Genomic DNA, 18812 nt, shown 5'->3' on the forward strand with positions numbered 1-18812 from the left:
GTTTCCTCCCACATTCCAAAGACATGCATTTCAGGTGAATTGGCCGGTCCAAATTGTCCCTAGGTGTGAATGAGCGAGTGAGTTGTCTGTCCCAGTGTGCCCTGCGATTGGCTGGCAACCAGTTCAGGGTGTCCCCTGCCCACTGCCCGATGATTGCTGGGATGGGCTCCAGCACCCCCGCGACCCTACTGAGGATAAGCGGTGTAGCTAATGAGATGAGATGAGATATATATATATATATATATATATATATATATATATATATATATATATATATATATATATATATATTTGTATAGTTAGTAATCAAGGCGTGAGGCGACAAGGCTATGGACGAGGAGGGCTGTTGTGTGTGGGGTGAGGGAGGAGCAGAGAAGGCTGATGGAGCACTGCTGAAAGATAGTGAGCTATCAGCGAGATGAAAAGGCGGGCCAAAATAAAGCTTTCAGACGGAGTGTTGGTGTTTTGGAGTGGGTTTAGACCTTTAAATGTTGTTTTAAACTTTAATATCAAGACACGCTTGTTTTATTTTGACATGTGCGGAATTCAAATTAGACAATACCAATAACAAAAAATGCATGGCATTTAAAATCCACATTTAAATTAAAACCAATGTGGATTACAATGCAAGTATCTTTAAGTATAAGGCTCGTAGATAATCTGGTATTTGTGCAATTACTTGATGTATAGTATCCTATGAAGCCGATTAGCCCACATAGAGGTGAGACCATACTAAATAAATGTAGTGTTCGGTCCAGTATATACTGGACTGTCTCAGAAAATTAGAATATTGTGATAAACTTCTTTATTTTCTGTAATGCAATTAAAAAAACAAAAATGTCATACATTCTGGATTCATTACACATCAACTGAACTATTTCAAGCCTTTTATTATTTTAATATTGCTGAATTTGGCTTACAGCTTAAGAAAACTCAAAAATCCTATCTCAAAATATTAGAATATCATGAAAAAGTATACAAGTAGGCTATTCAACTAATCACCTGAATCATCTAATTAACTCGAAACACCTTGCGAGGGTTTCCTGAGCCTTAAAAACACTCAGCTTGGTTCAGTAAACTAAATCACTGCTGATCTGTCTGCTGTCCAGAGGACCATCATTGATACCCTCCATCAGGAGGGTAAGACACAAAAAGAAATTTCTCAAAGAGCAGGCTGTTCACAGAGTGCAGTTTCAAAGCATATCCACAAAAAGTGTGTTGGAAGGGAAAAATGTGGCCGGAAACGCTGCACAACCAAGAGAGATGACCGCAGCCTTAACAAAATTGTGAAGAAGAGCCGCTTCCAGAATTTGAGGGAGCTTCAAAGACAGTGGGCTGAAGCTGCAGTCCAGGTATCAAAAGCCACAGTTCACTGACGTGTCCGGGAAATGGGCTACAATAGCCGTATTCCCATGGTCAAGCCACTTCTGAACTCAAGACAACGGAAGAAGCGTCTGACTTGGGCTATGGAGAAGAAGCACTGGACAGTTGCAGAGTGGTCCAAAGTCCTCTTTTCAGACGAAAGCAAGTTTTGCATTTCATTTGGAAGTCAAGGCGCCAGAGTCTGGAGAAAGGCTGGAGAAGAGCAAAATCCAAGTTGCTTGAAATCCAGTGTGAAGTTTGGGGAGCCATGTCAGCTGCTGGTGTTGGTCCACTGTGTTTCATCAAGTCCAGAGTAAATGCAACTGTGTACCAAGAGATTTTAGAGCACTACATGCTTCCATCTGCTGAAAAGCTCTATGGAGATGAGTATTTCATTTTCCAGCATGATCTGGCACCTGCCCACAGTGCCAAAACCACCAGTAACTGGTGCACTGACCATGGCATCACTGTCCTTGATTGGCCTGCTAATTCCCCTGACCTGAACCCCATCGAGAATTTGTGGGGAATATATAAGAAGAAGATGAAAGACACCAGACCTACAAATGCAAATGAGCTGAAGGCCGCTATCGAAGCATCCTGGGCATCAATAACACCTCAGCAATGCCACAGGCTGATTGCCTCCATGCCACGCCGGATTGATGCAGTAATCCCTGCAAAAGGATTCCCAACCAAGTACTGAGTGCATCAATGGACATTTTCAAATGTTTGATTTAGTTTTGCTGTTATAAAATTATTTTTTTACTTAGTCTGAGGAAGTATTCTAATATTTTGAGATAGGATTTTTGAGTTTTTTTCAGCTGTAAGCCAAAATCAGCAATATTCAAATAATAAAAGGCTTGAAATAGTTCAGTTGATGTGTAATGAATCCAGAATGTATGACATTTTTGTTTTTTTAATTGCATTACAGAAAATAAAGAACTTTATCACAATATTCTAATTTTCTGAGACAGTCCAGTATATAGGACACCATTTTATTTACAGTTTACAGTCAGGGTGTCACACAAACGGACCCTGTTCTGGCTGTAAATTACTAAATAATCCTTTATATGGAAGCTCATTAAACAATCCATGTTCATTGTTGGACACTTTATGATGAAAAGCTGCATAACAAACTTAAAACACCCAAAAGCTGGGGAGTTTGCGTGTCCTCCCCGTTCCTGTGTGGGTTTCATTGAGGAACTCCGGTTTCCTCCCACATTCCAAAAACATGCATGTCAGGTTAATTGGCCGGTAGAAGTTGTCCCTAGGTGTGAATGAGCGAGTGATCTTTCTGTCTCTGTGTGCCCTGTGACTGGCTGGCAACCAGTTCAGGGTGTCCCCCACTCATTGTTGAGAGATGGCTGGAATGGGTTCCAGAACCCACGTGACCGTAGTGAGGATAAGCAGCGCAGAAAATGAATGGATGGCTTTTTGGGTCAAAAAGGTTCCGACCTCTCATATAGACGATAGGTGTTGGGTATTGAGACTGCAAGTAACTGACTTTTTTTTACAAATCATTTTCTATTTGCCTGTTAATGTCCTAGCCAGCTGGCCATGATTCTCCTATCTGACACAACACAACAAACCAATTCCTAGAAATGTATTCAAATTGACAAACGAGCATATAAGTAAATGTTATTGCAGTACAAATATTTAGTCTGTAGTTAAAAATTAATTTGCACGACTGAATTTATTTTCAGAATACTGTGCAATGGAAGGTACGTTATTTGTCTTTTTGCCATTGTTATGAACTACATTGCTGCTTTTTAGTTAGACACTCTTGACATTTTTATAAAACAGTTGTTGTAATAAATGTATTTTGTTATACTATTAAAGGTGTAGATTGTGTAATTTGCACTATTGGCCCTTTGACTTGATTTTCAAAGTATTCTGCAATGGAAGCCAAAAGTTGTCATGTTAAATTAGTTATTTGTATTTTTGTTACATTGCTACTTTTTTGATATAACTCTCTTGACTTTTGTTCAGAAACAGTTGTAATCGAAAAATATTTTCTATGCTGTTAAGGTTTACATTGTAGTTAATAAAAAAAAAAATAGAACATTTTTAGTGTCTGAAATATTTGTGCTGTGTTTTATACTAACTCAAAGGTAAGGAGTTCAATTATTTAATTTAATCACAGTAAAAAGATCTGTATCAGTCAATACTACCCGGTATTTACTTTTGTCTTGTCTTTTTCCTAATTCCTTCTTACTTTTCTTGTCCTTCCCCTTTTATGTATTTATTTTTCTTTCTTCCTTTTTTTTTTAGCTTTTTTCCCTTCCTTCCTTTCTCCCTTTTTCTTCAATCTTTTCTTATTTTTTTTTTTAATTCTACATGAAAGGCTGGTCAAAAACTGAAAAGAAAAATATTGCTTTTTGGTCACATACTCCGTAGTTTGTAATCTTCCTTGTGGTTTTTAGCACACGTTTTTGGTTGCACTACATAACAGTTACATTTCCTGGAAAAATACTACTATACACACACAAATGTTTTTTTAATAGCACTTACACTACATATGATGGACGCCAGAGGACGCTTTCCCTAAACTCATGATACACTAAATTGTGGGTACAGTGTCTCGCGTTTCTTGACAGTCAGCTGTTGCAGGAAAGTTTTTGTCATGGTCGGACACCCCCCCTCCCTTCCTCTCTCCCGCCCTCTCACACTCTCGCCTTGTGTTCCTGCTCTTGTAATCTGCAATACTTCGCCGTTTCCTTCCTTCTTTTTCCGCACCCGCAAATTTCAATACAACCTGCAGGCAGATCCCAAATTCTAACCCAAGTTAAAATAGAAATTCGAACTTTAACGAAATGAGTTTGAACGAACATTCCATGCAGGCGCTCTCATGGAGAAAATTGTATTTGAGCCGGGCAAAACTGAAAGCCACAAGCCGGACTTCAGCTCTTTTGTCGGGATTCGCAATGGTAAGTTAGATATTTTTTGTGTGTCTTTGCTTCCCGGAAGACAAGCATGTTTCCACTGCATGAAGACTGACGCACACGTCTGTTTTTAATGTCTCGGTGTTTGTGCAGGCCTGCATGCTCCCCGTGACGGTACTGACTTTGTTTGAATGTATAGTAATTTTTTTATATGTCAAAAGAAAATATTTTTATAGCTTTTTTTTTCTCAGGTTCGACGAATTTACCCACTTTGCTCCGTGGTAACCAAATATAATCGACCTTTACATTTAGCACTCAGTCTCCAGGTAGAACAAATCTTTATGAATGTTGTTATGTATTATGTCAGGGTTGTCAAACTCAATTGAGCTCGGGGCGGCCACGTGATAGTAAAATTATTCGGACTCGTAAATTAACGTCATCAAGTGTGCCCTTACCGGAGGTCTTTTCAGAGGCTCACAGATCAATCAAGATTTGTTTATATATCGTAGTGTGTCAACTGTACATTTGTAAAAAAAAACTAATGTATATGTTTGCCGTAATGATTTAAAAGTATTTCTGCTTTTTTTCTTTTAATGAAAAGGCTTACCTGAATATGAAAACTTGACAGTTGGATTTCACAGCCAGCACCGCAGTAGTTAGCAGGTGTGCGGCACAGTCCTGAGGTCATGAGAATGAACCTACTGAGGCGGCAGTAGCTCAGGAGGTAGAGCGCTCGGCTTGGGATCAAGGAAGCCCAGTTCGAATCCCGGCTTGTCCGTGTTACATGGCTGCAATACAAAGCCACTATTGGGAAATGTGGAGCACATTGTAAAGCGTTTTGGGAAGTCATTGACTTGAAAAGCGCCATATAAATGTAGATCATTTTATCGGCAGTAGCTCAGGAGGTAGAGCGCTCGTCTTGGGATAAAGGGATCCTAGTTCGAATCCCGGCTCGTCCGTGTTACATGTCGAAGTGTCCTTGGGTAAGACACTGAACCCCCAATACCCCCAATAAGCAGGTTAGCGCCCTACATGGCTGCAAGGCCGCTATTGGGAAATGTGAAGCACATTGTAAAGCGCTTTGGGAAGTCATTGACTTGAAAAGCGTTATATAAATGCAGATCATTTCATTTCATTTCATTTCACCTGTGTGGAGTTTGCACGTTCTCCCCATGCTTGCGTGGGTTTCCTCCGGGCACTTCAGTTTCCTCCCACATACCAAAAACATGCGTTTTAGGTTTATTGGCTGGTCCAAATTGTCCCTAGGTGTGAATGAGCGAGTGAGTTGTCTGTCTCTGTGTGCCCTGCGACTGCCTGGCAACCAGTTCAGGGTGTCCCCTGCCCACTGCCCGAAGATAGCTGGGATGGGCTCCAGCACCCCCGCCAAGCTAGAGGATAACTGGTGCAGAAAATGGAGGGATGGACAGTTGGATTTCATATCTACTACAGTAAAGAAAGTAGCTATAGCTTTAAACTTCTGCAAGCAGGTGCAATTTTTTTGATTTTGTATTTTTCATATTGCCTCATTTCGACCTGACTTTTATTTCAAGTAAAATAACATTGATATGGGTTTCATCAATATTCTCTGGTTGATTGATGCTAGTCAGCAGTGGATGCTTTGCAAGTGATGCTTGGCTTTGGCAACATATTTAAAACTGGTCATTGATGCAAGGTCATTCTTGTCTTGTACGTTTCTCAGCATTGTCTCACATGCCACATAAACTGACGTTGCAGGCCATGAGTTAGACACATATTTAAAATTAATAGTAACTAAAGTCAAGTTAGGTCACATTAAATTACTATACGTGGGCCTAAGCGATTATAAAATAAACCAATACAATTAGTAGCAAGGTATCGAAGTAAACAAAGATGTACACGCACCAGAAATGTTTTGAAAAACATTGAAATGTTTTGAAAAACATTGAAAAACAATGTTGTGAAAAACATGTATATTAAAAAAAAATATTGACATTCTTTGTATGAACAGTTAAACATTGAATTACAAAATAAGTGACACAGGTTGTCTGACAGACCCAAATGCAGGGCAACAAGTGGACGGAATGAAAGGGACAACCAAAACCCCAACAAGGGAGCATTTGTTAATATCAAAAACAGTTTACAATGGAGAGAAATTGAACCAAAGGAGGGATCTTGAAGACATTTCTTGAGAAAAATTTGGAAGTACTTTATTTTTAAGAATGGCTAGATTGGACATACTTGGGAAGCTGAAGAGGGGAGCTGGAGTTTCAGCTCGAGGAAGAGCTGAAAAGGACGATCTTGACGTGTGCAGGATTTTTGGGATCAAAGACAGTTCAGTTAGAGAGGTTTGAGTACATATAGAGGAAGTGGCTGATTGGCTTGATCACAAACACCTTGGGAAGCGGGAAAGTAAGAGGGACTGGAACTACACCTGAGGAGAGTGATATGTTGATAATATTTAGAACTGAAGGTCCAAGGACCCCAAAAAGACCTTTAACCAGCAAACCCAGAAGCGGGTCAAACAGGCAAATAGTCGGTTTGGCCGTATTCACCACCTGTTTGAGATGATCAAGTGACAGATCACTAAATCGGGAAAAAAAATCCCTGGACAGCCACCATGTTGCGCATCTATAGATTTCAGACGTTTAATATGTGATGTATTAACATTGTCATTAGAAATTTCTTCCAGTATGTGTTGAATCTTCTTATTAAAGAAGACCATAAAGTCATGGGCTGAATGGGTAGAACTATCTGGATAAATCTGTTGCCTCGTTAGCGATGCTACAGTGACGAAAAATATTTTGGGGTTATTCTTTTGTGCCGCAATCACCTTCGAAAGAGGGCTGCTCTATACTTTAACAAGCTGTCACACCAGGTTTGACAGAAAACCTCAAGCTTGGTAGCACGCCATTTTCTTTCTGATTTCCTGCAGTCTTGTTTAAGCGATCTAGTTTCATCAGTAAACCAAGGCGTGCGTCTTTCAGGTCGTGATTTAAGCCGTAGGGACGTCACAGAATCCAGGACACTGGCCAGGGTAGCATTAAACTAATTCATGACTGAGTCAATAGAGCCTTTATATAAAGGAAACGACACATTTACCGTATTTTCCGCACTATAAGGCGCACCTAAAAGTCTTAATTTTTTTCAAAAGCTGACCATGCGCCTTATAATACAGTGCGCCTTATACATGGCTCAATATTAAATCGCAAGGACTCGCAACTTACGCAATGGCCGCCGACTCGATTTCCCCCCGAACGTGGAGTAGTCCGCGGTGTATGCTGGGATTTATATACCGGCGTTTCATTGGCTAACCAATGTGTCAATCATCAATTGAATCGATCGCTATTGGCTAAAGTTATTCGGAGCCTCGGATAGGCTAGAGGGCCGAAACAAACCCTGCAATTGGCCGAAAAAGATGTGTCAATCATCCGTTAAATCGATCGCTATTGGCTGAAGTTATTCGGAGCCTCGGATTGGCTAGAGGGCCAAAACAAACCCTGCAATTGGCCGAAAAAGATGACTGAATAGCAAGCTTGCTAAACTACGCCATAAAGAAACATGTTTCATTAGTCTGTATTTGTAAATATTTTACTCTCCTGGATTTACTACACTCACGTTTGTAAGAAGACCATGATTGCGTATCATTATTGAACGTGAGAACTAAGGTGAGCTATGCGGCTTTATATTTTCCCGGTATCTTGTTTTAGAACGATCTTGATGTTGCTGTGACGAGTTGAGTGAATTAAACTCAATTCCAAGTGTTTATTGTCATATGCACAGTAAAGTTGCGGGCGAAAAAGAAAATAGAAACTAAGGAATGGTTGGCATTTCTTGAATCCCAAGACTTTAACCTTCCGAATGATATTTGAAATGATGCATTTGAGTGACATCGTACGGACACCGCATCCGCACGTGTCTACGACACGTATTTGCTTCTTTGCAAGCTTTGGGAATGTTAAGGGGGTTGTGGGGTCCAAATGTGGGTAAACCCCGTGTGGCCGGTCATCAGATATAAAAGGAAATATAGACAGTGAATATTAGGGGAATGTTCAGAGAAATACACAAAATATATATATAGACTTCACAGGGGTAATCAGTTTGACTGAATCATCTGAATGTTTTGTCGACGTTCCCATTGTAGCGCCTTATAATCCGGTGCGACTTATCTATGGAAGATATAGGACCAAAAACTGTTTTTTGGGGGTGCGCCCTATAGTGCGGAAAATACGGTACTCCTGAAAGAAGACCAGAAAGCTCAGAAACTATGCCATTGCTAATATTGTGTTCGCTAAATCCTTAAACAACATTTTGCCAGCACCTCAAATGTAACTAAATAATGATCAGAAATAACGGTAGAACACGGTAACACCGTCACATTTGAGGGTGAAACTCCTCGAGTCAAAACCAAGTCTAGTGCGTTTCCATCTTTATGAGTCGGCGAATCAATCAGTTGATTAAAACCAAATGTGTCAATTAGAGACCGAAACGCAACAGTAAGTGAACTGAGTGAGGAGTTCATATGAACGTTAAAGTTCCCCATAATTATTATTTTGTCTGCATAGGTTACTAGGTCAGACAACAGTCCAGATAATTCATCTAAGAATACTGAGTAAGGTCCTGGTGCGCGATAAATAGTTACTACAAAAAATTGACATTGAAGAGGACCGCACGGCAAGAGCCTCAAACGCCTTATAATTATTAGAGGTATGGGGAGTAAGTTTTAGTATTTATTCAGAAATTAGCACAACACCGCCACCCTTCCTAAAAGGTAGGCTTGGGCACAGTTTTACTTAGTTTACAATCAAGGTGTCACACCAACAGAGCCCGTTTGACTGTACTGTATATCATTAAATGACCCTTTATATAAAAACTCATTAAAGAATGTATGTTCACTGTTGAGACACAGTCCGGGTAGGCGGAGCTAAGCAACACCGCACGCTCCCCTCTCTCTCACACACGCCCACTGCACTGAAGGTAAATACTGTATATCCATAAAGTTTTTATTTGCAGTTTTTATAAAGAAATATTTAGTATAAACTCTGCTTGAACCGTGTTTTGAAACCATTATTTACAAAAAAATGAAGGTCAAAATGAGCCTCAGTAAACTTGAGTAACTGTAGGAAGGAGACAAGTTTAAAGTAGTATATCTGTTGATATGGGACACCAGCTCTGGTATTATTATTATTTCATAAATTTTATTAAATTATTCAACGTCACCCTGAGAAGTCAAAGGCGCTGAACAACTTGCTTTTTTGGAGAGCAGGTTTGGCGGTTTGTCTGAATTTCGTCTTAAAATATACGGTGTGGTTCTCTCACTCAAAAAAGAATCAAAATATTTTGGTAATATGGCTCTTTTGGTCAAAAAAGATACCCTACCTCAGCTATATAGTATATCATCATCATCAATAATTAATCAGTGATTTATGCCCCAAATATTTAGTTTTAGAAGTGACAGAAAAATTTTGCCCTGTCAGAAAAAAAATGGAAGAAAAGTAAGCTCCTTTGTCTTGTTTTGCTTTACAGATAACAACTGCTGTTTTGGCTTTGTATTTGAGGTCAGAAGATTACAGTTCTTAGAAAAGCAGTATTTGGATCTGGACCTTTCTATTGTCTCACCTAGCAGTAGATCACCATCTTTCATGGTGAAATATTTTCTTGGCCTTCCTTCTCTCATATACAGTATGTATTTCTTTTGTATGTAGAGGGGTGAGGGCCACCACACGAGTCTGGATACGGCATTAGGATTAATTTTGCCTTCATAAAAAATGAATTAAGGTGAAAATTCCCCTGTTTTGTCATGTTCTCAAGTCTCAGGTATATACCGGTCATTGCTTTTCTTCAGAAGACAGGTCAAGTATCATTTGTGAGGAACTCTCATGCCTTTTTCAGTTGTCAGCACATAGTGAAATGGCCGTTTGTTGAGACGTTTTTAAACTGGCTAATATTCTACAAACACAATTACTTTCAGTATGCATGTTTGGACTAGGGCTCACACACAACCAGGGTTGGGTTGGGTCACTTTAACTTGATTACTTTCAATTACTTTTGGATTACTCCAATACCAAATATGCTAATAAAAGACAAAAGAAACTAAATATGAATAAAATGATGACTCACAACACGTGGTAAGCTTTCTCTTCTGGCTTTGTCTCTTTGATCTCCGGCAAAACTAACATAAAATGCAACAGAAACAAAATGAAAATAAATCCAAACAACTTGCCAACATTATTTTTGCCGTTCCATGTATTCCGTTACTCCCCAAGCCTGCACAAAATTTAGTAATTTTATTCATATTTAGTTTCTTTTGTCTTTTATTAGCATATTTAGTATTGGAGTAATCCAAAAGTAGTTGAAAGTAATCAAGTTAAAGTAACCCTACCCAACCCTGCACACAACCAAATATGCACATATAAACTGACCCCACACATTCAATATTTTATTTTATATTTGTGAATACGGCTCAGATACGAGCATTCCTGAACATCGAGAAATTCAGCATCCTCATAATCTGAATTTGAGACGATGCGACCGTTACTGTGTTTAGTTGTACTTTGTAGGTAAATAAAAATGCCAAACCTTCTCATTTGTTGCTGGCGGATTAATGGTTGTGTGTTACAGCGTGAGCGATTAAAAAAAGTTAACGATCAAAGGACACTGTAATGCATGATAGAATAGAATAGAATAGAATATGCCTTTATTGTCATTGTTACAACATGGGATATGCTGTGACAACGAAATTGGACGACTCCAGTTCATTTACACTGGTAATGCGGCGTCGGGAAAGCCAAGACTCCGTGATGGCAAAAAAAAAGTCCTCCAATTCCGGACGTTGTTGGTGGCGATCCGCAGCTCAATTCACTCATTGTGGACGGATGGATCTGGCGTTGGTTGAACATGCTTGGGAGCGCTGGTCTGTGTGGTCGCCTTCTTAGCTTAGCTCAGCCTTTTCTCCGTCGTTGTCATTGTCGGCAGGCGGCAAATCTTCCATGGAGATCCGGATGTCTCTGTATATCCCTCGGGATGTAGTGGATATTATTGTAAATGCGAAGGGAGTCGAAGGGAAAATAAGAGGGATCAGGGGACACTGAAAAACAAAAGACGAACTGGAGCCCGAGCCGCAGCGTCTACCCGACGCGCCGCCATCTTGACTTGATGATCTGCTTTTATTAAGTATTGCAGTAATGCACCATGTAGTAATAACAGTTGAGGTATAAAATGTTGTTAACAACGTTTTACAGTTCTCTTTATAAAGAAAAGTGATAGCGTTCTAGGAATGTGTTCCTTTGTAATGTGTTAGTTCCAACAATGATCACGGCAAAATACTGATCTACAATACCAATGTCAAACAAAATTGGATAATTAGAGGTGATCCCAAATACTTAAACATGCAGAAAGTGAGGAAACAGTACATCGTTTTTGAATTAAATCGATATATATATTTAATTATTATATTTCGAATATTTTCCCTAAGTCTTGTTGACTGCATGTCTCTTTTAGTTTTAGCATCAGATTGACGAACTAATTTTATGGTAACAGCTAATCACTCAGCCTTCCCCTTTAGCATGCTTTTATGCTCTCTCTCTATCGCAAACACACTCGCTTGATTGACAACCAATGTTATGAACAAAAGCTAATATATCAGTCTCAACCTGACGTGCTTCCCTAAAAAAAGTTAACTACGCTGTTTACACATGCTTTACTACCACATACTTTTAAAGACCTTCGTATTATCTGCAGTTTTGATTCAAAGGCATGTCAGGACTCAGGTGTTAGCAGAGCTACCGCTGTTTACTCCACTCTATTGTTATTGTTCTTGCTTCTGTGGCGCTTATCCACTCAAAAGGCGTGGGAAGGGTAGAATCCGAGAAGATAGAGGGGCAGGAGAGATGGAGAGCGAGGCTCAGCTGCATCTGAGCCTAAACATATTTAGTTGGCCCATCGAATAAATAAAAATGCAGATACAAATGTCTGTCAAATTTCCAAATATTGGTGCCGATAACCCGCCCGATCACCGGTCGACCTCTACTTTAAACTTTCGCACTAAAATCTATTTATTCATTTACATCTCTCTTTTTTGTCTCAGGTTGCCATGGTGGAGGTTCAGCTGGAAAGGGATTATACTTATCCTCCAGGGTTACTGATAGCATTCAGCGCCTGCACGACAGTGCTGGTGGCAGTTCACCTCTTTGCGCTCATGATCAGCACCTGCATTCTCCCAAATCTCGAGGCCGTCAGCAACGTTCACAACCTCAACTCAGTCAATGAGTCTCCCCATGAGCGCATGCACCGTCACATCGAACTGGCCTGGGCTTTTTCCACCGTCATTGGCACCCTCCTTTTCCTGACTGAGGTCATGCTCCTCTGCTGGGTTAAGTTTCTACCCCTAAAAAGCAACATGGATAAAAATGACACAATAAGCTCCGGCCAAGCTGCAGCCATTGCTTCCACTTGCATCATGGTGCCATTCGGGCTGGTTTTTATCGTTTTTGCCGTCCACTTTTATCGCACGCTCGTCAGTCACAAAACAGACCGGCAGATCCGAGAGCTGGAGCAGGTCATCCGACTGCAGAACCAACTGGACCACAGGACGGAAAACGATGAGCTGAAGGCGGTTGAGCATTTTGCATGAGTAATTCGCGGGAACAGGGACGTTCAGAAACCCTTTTGTTGTGAAGTTAAGTTTGCCCGATGCCACTCATGTCTTTGAGCTTATTTTTAGAGCGCCGCAGTTTTTAGTCATTTTAGTGTTAGTGTTCATTTGTGTTTTACTGGGCAACCGCCTACTAGCATTGAGTATGTACCATATTTTAGGCGCCATTAGGTGCACCGGATTTTAATGTGACGCTAAATTTGAATATGTACAAGGCACACCGGACTAATAGGTGCATATAATTAAAAGTATTTGAGCAACGATTGATTAGTCCGATCACGATTGCAAAAATTAAACGCAACAAGAATTCAATCCGGATGTCGACAGGGAGAGCGCCGAATTCTATCCACTAGGCGAGTAGGGATACAGATTACACATAAAAAGGCATTAGGTTTGATGTCATCATCACACTATTTTTAGCCACGGTACTACATTGTTAATGGTATTATAGGGACAAGTCATGAAAATATTGTCTGACATTAAAACTGTCCGTGGTACAGACAAGGTTGGGGACCAATGAAATACAGTATTGTATCACTGACTCAAAAAGTATTTACGGAGCACACTTAATGGAGAGAAAGCCATTAATTAGGCCACCCTGAAAGATATCAACGTATGGCTGCAAACATTCAACAATGTTTGTCACTTGCTTTGTTTGAGCAAATAAAAACAGAAACAACATTTTATACAGATTTTTTTTTTCTTTTGTTTTCTCATTTCTCTAACATTTGCATCTGGAACCGTTACTATAAAAAAGTCTGATACTAAGATAAGACCTTTTTTTTTTCCTATGTCATTTATGTCCCTAGTGGCCTGGTGGATAGGATTTGGCGCTCTCAGAGTATAATCCCTGTTGTAACCAGTCATGCAATTGTAGTCAGCAATAGTTACAATAATTGCACGTATGGTAATCCATCTGTAACAACATCCAATTTTATTTTGTACATAAGGTACCCTGGATTATAAGGCACATGTTCAGATTTCTGGCAAATTTTAGGATTATTTGGGTGCCACCGATAGTCTGGAAAATATGGTATTTTAAACCAGGGTGGGCTATCTTTTGCAGTCACGGCCCCTTCGAGTCACAAAATTTGGCAGAGGGGCCAGGCACGGAGAAAAAAATGATAGTATTGACATTTTTTAGTATCTGCCGATAGTCTCAGATCCAATACATCAGCATTGCAAAAGGAAAAAAATTAATGTAGACCTATTGAATATTCTCTCCACCCGTCATTGTTCTTTGTTTCTTTTTGTGTCACGCAATGTGGGATCCTCACAATGTATTCAGTCCACCTCTTGTGCAGAACACCTCATGGCAGCGCAATCGGCGCTGTGCAAGAGGGGTACTGAAGGCATTTCGTCCAAACTCTGCCGTGTGACACAATGAGAAAGAAATAAAGAACAATGACGGGTGGATACTTTAAAACAAAGGTCAGCAATAGAGATAGGCCCGGTCCTCACAAATAGAATATAAGCATTCGGGTTTTCTTTGGGCTTGGTCCCTCAAATCAAGTTATTTGGTTGGACTCCAGCTCAGTCGGGCTGAATATTTTCAGGCCCTATCTTATCTATAACACAAAAAGACACTGGGACAAGAGTGGCATCAAGACAACAATCTTTTAATAGTACCGTATTTCACCGACCATATGGTGCACATAAGATTTTACAAACACGTGACGCCAAACGCAATAGATTGTTTGTGGAAGTACTCATAGATACTAACGCCATAGTGTATCTAGCAATTTGAAAGTCATTGACCTACCGGAGGCTGGACAGAGTTGTCTTCCCAAATATTAATTAAATCCAAAACCTCACTTTCCCTAATTGAATGCTTTCTGTGTTTTCGTCCGCTATGGGTATGCAAAATATCATTGGAACCGAGCAGCCGCGAGAGATGTTGTGCTTAAATTCAACCTCCCTGCAAAATCGTATTCTTTGCGTGAACATGCGCCGACTGAACGTGTGTCACGACTATAGTCTGTATAATGTTTATTAAGGAATATTCATTGGCATTAGAGGTAAAATCGGCCCCAAAAAAACAGCCTGACCCAACCTGGCTTGAGGGTAAAAAAGCCCCAACCAGCCCGAACCCGACAGATTAACTTGATTTGAGAAATGTTGGCCGTCTCCGAAAACGAAAGGCCCGGCGCCAAAGTGCACAGCATGCACGCTACCCTAACGACTGTGCAAGGGTGTTTTTTGCCGTCTCCGACAACTAACAGCCTGGTGCCGAGGTGCGCACTTCGGCGCTGAAGTGTGCAGCAAAAGTGATTTTTGCCCGCCTGCGACAACGAACACCCCGGCCCTGGAGTGCACACTTACGGTTCAAATTGCGCAGCATGCACGCTGTCAACTTCAAAAACTTGATATTTACAGTTTCTGACAATAAACGGCTTGTGAGAGATGGCAAAAATCACCCTTCTGAAGTCCTCACATTCGCGTTCATACTGGGCTTATCCTCAACGGAGAAAAAGAAACCGTATAATGGCAAGTGAATAATTAAAAAAAAAAATCAGCGAGAGAGAGAAACCCGGCCTGGCCCGATATCATGATTGACATGATCTTACCACTAATTGCTGTGATTATAACAAAAAAGCGATCATAGTCTATATAATGAGTTTATTAAGACATTGCGAATGTCATGAACAAAGCAGCACTGAGAAGCATAGTTCACACGATGGGGAGTCAGATTTAGGCATAACAGCAGCGTCCGCGAAAGAGAGCACCCGCGTCCTATCGTTCGGTGCGCAATGTGAATGTGTTAAATACAGTAGAACTAGCTATGGAGACTGCGCCTTTTAATACAATGCGCACTTTGGTCAAGATGATACGGTAGTGCTTTATTTTACCATTATATCTATTATCCATATATTTTTATTTTCGTCTAATGGGCTGTATTAAAAAGCCTGACTGGCTGCCTGTGGGCCATAGGCAGTAGTTTACCCACCCCCGGTATATATTATTATACTTTTACCATTTTCGTTGGGCGGGGGAGATTACCAAGCTTTTCTTGCTGTATATGGACTGTGGGCCCTAGTTTGCCTACCCCTGTTCTAAACTTTAATAAGGGAATTGAAATGATCACTACAACAATCAAAATGATACATTTTTTACACGAACGGATAGATAGTTAAAGTTAAATTATGAGAAAATTACAGAATTTTATATGGTCAAAACTTAACAAAACTCGCTGTCGTAACTGAACCGTTCTCTTATTTTAATTCTTTCTCATGCCACCAATTCACAAAAATTGGTAGCAAAGATTTTGAGTTCATCAATTTGCACTTAACCCGACCTTGTAAAAAAGACTTCATTACAATGCATGTTTTAGTTCAAGTTGATCTCAATCGAGATGTCTCTTTTACTGCACGTGTCATTATATATACTTGCTGTTGATAAGTACTATGATGTACGTTTTTACATTGTTGTTCGTGTATCAGTACACCGTTTGGTACATTGTGTTCTTAGTTTTGAATTGAAATAATGAAATGTGATTACCAATACAAAAAGTCTTTCAAATTTGATTCTGGTCACATTTTCAAATTCAAACTTAAATTTCAAGCATAAAGACTACTGTTAAACATCATTTTATGGTGGTACCTGCCTTTGGGAAGCACCTAATGTGATCAAAGCTCAGTCCTTACCGTTTACAAACAAAAGATGAGCCTCATCAAAAGACAATAGTAAACTTTAACGTGCAGGTCACACAGTAGGAGTGGGCGATACTGGGAATTTTTGTATCAATATGATCCAAGTAAATACAGGGTTGTATCGATTGAAAGTGATCTAATACTTTTTGCTAGAAAAGGTCACGCTCATTCAATAATTGAACCCCTTGAGTTAGTTTATATTCAGGATGAAAACAGCACTAAATTTTTAGGCACTAAAAATGTTTTTTTTTTAATTAGATAACTGTTGTCAAAATGTTCTTAGTGTAAAAAGTGAATATAATTACACGTCCTTCTACAACAACTGTGTCAGAACAAAAGCAGTCAAACCAAAAAAATCAGCAATGTGAAAAAAAAGACAAAATGAACATCACAACTATAATACACAATGCACAATAATGCATATTATTTAGAAAATGAAGTGAAAGTATAAATAATATAAAGATCTTATCTCGGAAACCATGGCCAGTCATCAATCATTGCAAAATAGAATCTAACTATCCCCAGAAATGCAACCACTTTCATTTCACGTGGTGGCTTTGAGGAAACGGTTTTTGTAGTACACCTCTTACAACCATAAGTGTGTTTTTTTTCATATGCACAGTTAAAAGTTATGCATGCGTGTTGGAAATGTGTGGAAGATTTGTCTTGGTTTATTGTGTAAATGTTTACAAGTTTGCTCACTTATTGCAAATTGTAATTGATGTCAATGATGTGTTATGTATCGTTGTCCTGTGGCACATGTTTAATTATGTTACAGAGTGTTTCCTATATTTTTGTTTTGGGGCACAAAGCCTGTAGTTATGATGAAATGAAATTTAGAATACATGCATGCATTAATGCAAATACAAGTACCGGTACCTCTTATGGGTCATGTGACCATTTTGGGGCAAAAAGTCTCTCAACCCACCAATTGTGCAGTAGGTAGTCTGTGTGCTTTGTTGTAGTTTATTTATTCAACTCACTACTGTTATGAAGTTCCATTTATTGTACTACTTATAGTGACACAGGTGCAGCATGTATGGTGAGCTTTAATGTTGTGGTTTCTGGTTGCCAAATTTATAATAAAGCACATCTTGTGTCACCTACCAGCAGTGTTGGGACTATAAAGGGGCAAACCCATTATAAAGGAAAGATTTTAGGTTGAGATCTTTGGGGCTGCTGAACACCAAGAGTGTCTCGCTGGTTAAAAACATTTTTTTCAATTAAAGTGATGCAACATGTAGAATTTAATTATGATGACATTTTAATCAAAATATTTTACTAAAGGCTTTTTATGTTAAAAGGCCATTTTTATCAAATAGATGATCATTTTAAGGCTGCTTTTATTGATTGAATATTACTTTTTTTTTTAAATTGAATTATGGCACTCTTGGGCTTCCATGATAACATACTCCGCTGCCTGCAGCAAGTGATACTAGCCGACGAATCAAATGGCCTAAATTAGATAGATAGATAGATAGATAGATAGATAGATAGATACTTTATCCATCACCGAAGGGAAATTCACACTTCCAGCAGTATCCTTGTGTTATACAGATATAGAATACGATAAATACCCACTATAACGTTTTGTTATAGAGTATTTAAATAGTGCTATGGAAAATACACACTGTAATAAAAATAGGGTAATATGCAAATGTGGGGGTGGGGTTAAAAGTGGGCTTTTACTCCCCCGGGTAGAGTCAAAGAGCCTCATGGCATGAGGAAGAAATTACCTCCTCAGTCTGTCCGTTGAACAAGACTGTGACAGCAGTCTGTCTCTGAAGCTGCTCATCGGTTGGGAGATGATGCTGTGCAGTGGATGTAATGAATCGGCCATGATTGACCGCAGCTTGTTCAGTGCCTGTCTCTCAGCTACAGTTATTAGGCTGTCCAGCTCTGTGCCCACAACAGAGCCCGCCTTCCTCACCAGTTTATTAAGACAAGAGACATCCTTCTTCTTAGCACTGCCTCCCCCACACACTGCCGCATAGAAGAGGGCGCTTGCCACAACAGTCTCATAGACCATTTGCAGGAGCGTTTTGCAGATTTTGAAGGATGCCAGCCTTCTGAGGAAGTACAGTTGGCTTTGTCTTTTCCTGCACAGAGCTTCTGTGTTGGGAGTCCAGTCCAGTTTATTGTCCAACTGCACACCCAGGTATTTGTAGGTCTGGACAAACTCTACACATTCTCCTTTGATAGTTACAGGTTCCGGGTGAAGTCTAGTCCTCCTGAAGTCCACTACTATTTCCCTGGTCTTGGTGGTCTTAAGGTGCAAGTGCTTAGAGTCAC

General features: G+C 39.8%; 1 protein-coding gene across 1 annotated transcript; it reads left to right on the forward strand.

Annotated features, from left to right (window-relative positions):
• The first annotated feature begins 3898 nt into the window (after window positions 1-3898).
• On the forward strand, window positions 3899-17626 carry LOC148365007 (calcium release-activated calcium channel protein 1-like). Its single transcript, XM_088335382.1, has 2 exons — window positions 3899-4286; window positions 12304-17626. Exons 1-2 carry the CDS (start codon window positions 4173-4175, stop codon window positions 12847-12849), a joined length of 660 nt encoding a protein of 219 aa, XP_088191508.1. The 5' UTR covers window positions 3899-4172; the 3' UTR covers window positions 12850-17626.
• The last annotated feature ends 1186 nt before the right edge of the window (window positions 17627-18812 follow it).

This window comes from Urocampus carinirostris, chromosome 5 (genome assembly GCF_059441175.1).
Source record: "Urocampus carinirostris isolate Australia breed hairy pipefish chromosome 5, RoL_Ucar_1.0, whole genome shotgun sequence".
Lineage (NCBI taxonomy): Eukaryota > Metazoa > Chordata > Actinopteri > Syngnathiformes > Syngnathidae > Urocampus > Urocampus carinirostris.

Excerpts from the sequence above, each read along its gene's own strand:
- LOC148365007 (XM_088335382.1), top strand. The coding sequence starts at position 4,173 with ATGAGTTTGAACGAACATTCCATGCAGGCGCTCTCATGGAGAAAATTG. Across the intron at positions 4,287-12,303 it reads TTTTGTCGGGATTCGCAATG|GTTGCCATGGTGGAGGTTCA; the intron begins GTAAGTTAGATA and ends TTTTTGTCTCAG.